The sequence below is a fragment of the Bactrocera tryoni genome, chromosome 4, assembly GCF_016617805.1.
Source record: "Bactrocera tryoni isolate S06 chromosome 4, CSIRO_BtryS06_freeze2, whole genome shotgun sequence".
NCBI classification, from domain to species: domain Eukaryota; kingdom Metazoa; phylum Arthropoda; class Insecta; order Diptera; family Tephritidae; genus Bactrocera; species Bactrocera tryoni.
In genome coordinates, this window is record NC_052502.1 from 42,369,562 (window position 1) to 42,374,544 (window position 4,983).

The window sequence follows — 4,983 nt, forward strand, 5'->3', positions numbered from 1 at the left end:
TTTGTAAAACAATCAAGTTTTGAAATATTAGTGATAATAAAACACATCCACTTTGTAATGGGTAATATTAACAAGTGGTGTGGCCTTCCGAAAGTTCTTTAATATGTTCTTGCGTATTTCCTGTTCAGCTAAAAATAATCTAAAATTAATCGACAGCCGTTGTATAGCGCACATATGTAATTAGTTTTAAATTCCCATTTGTAAGGTATTACTAGAGTTACGGTATTTAACAGAGCTTTCAACCTAATTAACCCCAGTTGTCACGCCTTTTCACGTAATTCTAACGGTAGCAATTAGCCACAAACTTCGATGACTTCACACGGTTTCGTAATTTCAAAGTCCATTCAGGTGTAGACAGTTGTGGAAGAATATCTTAAGCAGCGTAATAAAAAGTAATCCAAAAATGACTAGCAGTTCGATTGTTGGCAAGAAAAAGCTTTACAAAAACAATAAATGCAAAGGGATTCTACAAATCATTGCCGATTACGTAACACAATTTTTAGGCCAAACAACACTGCAAGGACTCATTTATGTTGGCAATTCGCAGCTGCGCATCTGGGAAAGGTAAAAAAAAATGTGTTTGTATCACAAAATCTTCTAAGAAATGCCAACAACCAAAAATAGGGCTTACTTTCTCATCTGGTTTGTGACTGTTATAACTGTGGCCATAAGCTTTGCGAGGAACGTGTACACGCGTTGGGAAACTACACCGATTATTATAGGTTTGGAGGCGCATACTACTCAAATACGCACCACCCCTTTTCCAGCGATCACTATCTGTAACATGAACCAAGCGCTGCGCAGCCAAACTGAAAACTTTTCGCGGTAATTGCCATTAAATATTATAATGTTCAACGCAGAAACAGTCTCTCTCTTTCTCTATAGTCATTCGTTGGGCTACGCGATGACTCAAAAGATATGCTTTCAAGACGTGGATTATAGTCAGTTCGATGACTTAAAACCCGCCTCAAAGGACGACACGTTTACGAATTTTATCTGGCGCGTGGTGAAAACAAAGACAACTTGTATTGAATTGTAGTATTAGTGGTTCTTTCTCTCCGCAGAATGGGCAAACGTGTGACAAAATGATTGTCTATTGCCGCTTTGGCAACAAGGAGGACCGCTGTACTGATTTCTACCGAGAGGTACTTATGGATGAAGGAATTTGCTGTGCCTTCAATATCTTACATCCATCCTATTTATACAAGGGAAAGTGGGTTATGCCCTACTTAGTGGTACCAAAAGCTCTAAATTCATTAAAAGTATTTGTTTATTCTTCAGATATATATTTGTGCGTGATTTTACTTCTTCTATTGGCACCATACCTGTAGACTGGAATTTGGAGACTGGTTATGCTGATAAGCTGCCGCTTTACTATTATCCTCGTACGGCCGTCGGTAATGAATATTTAATCTCCGAATGATGCAAACTTAGAGAAAATGCGAAATAATAACATGTTCTTATTTCAGGCGCAGGTGTTACGTTGGGGTTTACTTTCGTACTCAATGCTAACCTTAGCGAATATCTTTGCTCGTCAACGTTTAGTACCGGGTTGAAGGTAAGTTTACTACATAGTTACAAATGTGTATAAGTATCAGTTTTAGGTCAAAATGCCTTAGAACATTTGACAGTCCCCTATTACGTATCCCTATTCTTAGTAATATGATCGTAAATTCAACATTTATAATATCTATGAATCCCATATTGGGGGATAAGTTGTTTCCTTTTCAGCCGTTCGTCAATTTAAAATCCCCATACTAGAAATTAACTGATGTCGAACGTATTTCCCATATTTAGACGTAGAATCTCAATTCAATTTAAGTTCTTACTCCAAGAGAGCTGAAATTTTCACTCCTTATGTTCATGTAATCTTATTTCGCTTTTATTTTAAACTCTCTTATTGCCTTCGAAGTTCAGATCGTAATATGTGTGACATAATGGTAATCGTATCTGATTCGCCATTTCTCTGCTTTCTTTTGTTGAGCTCTGCTCTCGTTTCAAACAACAAAACATTAGTTAATTTCGATAAATATAGAAGAGTATTTGTATAACTCAGTCAGTATAGTTGATCTATGACAATTGAATCTTTAGAAGGGCGAATTGCAAACATCTACAGATTCGTTTTTAGTTCAATATAAAACTATGCGAGCAAAATTACGCTCTCCAAATGTGGCTTAACTTGGACGTCGCCTGATTTTTTCATCTAGAGACAATCATTGAGGTTATTTTACAGTATTTATAGATCATATATTATAAAGTTTTCATTACTCTAAACACCAGGTGATCACTCACAATCCAATCGACACACCGCACGTTAAAGAGACCGGGTTATCCGTCCAACCAGGTTATCAACATCGCTTTCGATTGAATATCGACAGTTCAAAAGCGCTGCCTTCGACACGTAGTATAACGCCAAAACGTCGCCAATGTCTCTTCAATAACGAACTGGCATTGTTATATTTCCGTTACTACACACGACGCAATTGCGAAATGGAATGTGATTCCAAATATTATCTACGTCGCTGTCAGTGCATTCCATATCACATGCCACTCATCTACCCGAACGCCAGTGTCTGCAATGTGAAAGATTTTAATTGTGAAGCCAAAGCCGAGGCGGAGGTCAACGATGAGCAACATGTGGCTTGTAAGCGTGAGTGCTTACCGGGTTGTTTCAATTTGGAATACTTTCCTACTGTCTACCGGACACCGCTGGCGAACACGTCGTTTGTTTTTAGAGATGAGTTCTTTAGAAATTTCACAAAGCAAGAAATACATGAAAACTTCGTTTTGGTGCAAATTTACTTCGCCGATGATTTGTTTAGATCCAAAGTTAGATCACCGTATACCAGCTTTACGGATTACCTCTGTAAGTTGCTCGAAATTAATGTTAAATAATTGGGAATTCACTTCTTTGTTCACTAATTAGCACAAACTGGTGGCATTATGAGTTTGATGATTGGTTTCGGGGTTATATCAGTACCTGAGTTCTTCTACTTCTTCTTTATTCGTCCAATTTTCGATTTGATATTGAGGCGACTCCCATGTGTTGTGCGTCGAGTGACTGCAAGGAGATTTCTAAAAGGTGCAAATGGAAAAGGACGTCTTTTGGGTAATAAGGTATGAACATATAAAATGTGGATCTCTATTATACGTGTGTACCCATAAAGGGATTTTTATTATCTGCAGCATCCATTTTTTGCGAGAAAACCATTAGCCACATGTCGTCGGCCATTGAAGCCTTTTAACGGTTATAACAGCCAAATATTATACAATGGCTTAATGAAAAAGATGTCAGTAAGAAATGATCAAATTTTAAATATCGTTATGGAGAAGGAAGGTTTGTTTCCTTACACAGAATGAACCGTTGATCCTCCTGCGAAGCCTCTTTTTAACATATTCTGCACTGGTTTCAAAACAACGCATACCGTATCAACGAGAATACCGAGCAAAAGCTTTGATTTCAGAATATAAACGCCTTAAACACCATATCGAGAGTTAACAGGAATATCTACAAATCAAGATGATTTTACTTATTACTTGAAATGAAAATAAATGTGAAATATGATATAATTTCTGTCAAATGTTTTGAATTTGAAAAGTTTTCAAGTTGTCAAGTTTATATAGCTTGAACAGTGTACTATAGATTCAACACAAAGTTTGTAACACCCATAAGAAAACACCCTATAATGTAGATATGTAAATAAAAGATCAGCTTGGCTATCTAAGTTCATTTAGTCCCTCATTTTGGAGATATTGACCTGAATTTTTGCTCAAGTCTTTTTCTTCCCAAAAAGTTGCCCATTTGTCGGAACTGTTCATATAGGACCTTTATATGTAGCATATACATACATACATATATGTCATATAAACTAAAGTTCTTAAACTGAAATTTTTTTTAATTGTGAGCTTAACCTTTTTTCTAAATCTTAGTTAGTTGTAAGGCATGTTTCCACATGTCACAGGTTAATCCGCAGACAAATATAAATATCGTCGATTCGGAATAAATGTCACATGTTTTTGTATGTCGCATTATTAACTATTTGAAGCTTTTGCTTCCGACATATTTCGGGAACATTTAATGTACGGGCATATCGCGTTTAAATTATCGAAATTTAGCGATACACTAAAAATCGATCTGTACCACGCTTACGCCCTGTCTGCGTATACAGACTTACCGTGCGTTTCTGTACTGTGATACAGTCTCAAGTCTCTAAATTTGAGATTTTAAGTTGAGACAAATTTTGAGACTTGAGACGATTTTGCTATTCTGTAAGTTACAGTTACAAAATCTATTACATTTCATTATTCCGAGATGTTTTTACACTTGAATGAAAATAAATATGTCGATAACAAATATTAAATTTTCTATAACATAGCCAAGAAACATAATTATCAATTAAAATAAAAATATATGTTGACTTTGTTTCATAATATTTACGAAATTTATGTAAAATTGATTTATTTTTAACATTTTCGTATTTGAGTTGCTTACAAAATACAGAAAAACGACCATCGATTAATATCGATGATGATCTTTATTCAGTATATTCAAAATGGCAGAAAAGAGTTCTTTTTAGTGTTGTGACCTGTTAACGATCAGGTCTCAAATCGGAGGCAATATTTTGAGACTAACGTTAGAGACTGTTTAGTGAATAGTAACTAGTCACAAATTGAGACTTTACCTCAAAATGTCTCAAATAGAGACTAGAGTCAAAAACACGCTGTTACTTAACTTTTCGCTATTATTACTAATTTTATTTGGAGAATTTTTGGCCCAGAGTGTTTTCTACTTTCGCTCCCAACATTTACTTTTTCTGGCAACACCATATTTTTCATTTATCAAGGTTTCAAACCTGCAAAGCTTTTGTCTTGTTGAAAGCTCTCGCATCATGCCCATTATAATATAACACTATGGCAACCCAGCTACGTTCGAACAGCGACAAAACTTGTTGTATTCATTTAAAGTCCATTAAAAAGTTCATT

The 4,983-nt window shown here is 35.6% G+C and overlaps 1 protein-coding gene across 1 annotated transcript; it reads left to right on the top strand.

Moving 5' to 3' along the window:
• The first annotated feature begins 403 nt into the window (after window positions 1-403).
• Window positions 404-3,406, top strand: LOC120775520 (pickpocket protein 28-like). Its single transcript, XM_040105734.1, has 9 exons — window positions 404-564; window positions 625-825; window positions 886-1,006; window positions 1,065-1,213; window positions 1,282-1,397; window positions 1,470-1,558; window positions 2,281-2,866; window positions 2,927-3,117; window positions 3,187-3,406. Exons 1-9 carry the CDS (start codon window positions 404-406, stop codon window positions 3,358-3,360), a joined length of 1,788 nt encoding a protein of 595 aa, XP_039961668.1. The 3' UTR covers window positions 3,361-3,406.
• The last annotated feature ends 1,577 nt before the right edge of the window (window positions 3,407-4,983 follow it).

Coding starts and splice junctions, on each gene's coding strand:
- LOC120775520 (XM_040105734.1), top strand. CDS start 404: ATGACTAGCAGTTCGATTGTTGGCAAGAAAAAGCTTTACAAAAACAAT. Junction 1,214..1,281: donor TCCTATTTATACAAGGGAAA/GTGGGTTATGCC, acceptor TTTATTCTTCAG/ATATATATTTGTGCGTGATT. Junction 1,398..1,469: donor TTATCCTCGTACGGCCGTCG/GTAATGAATATT, acceptor TTCTTATTTCAG/GCGCAGGTGTTACGTTGGGG.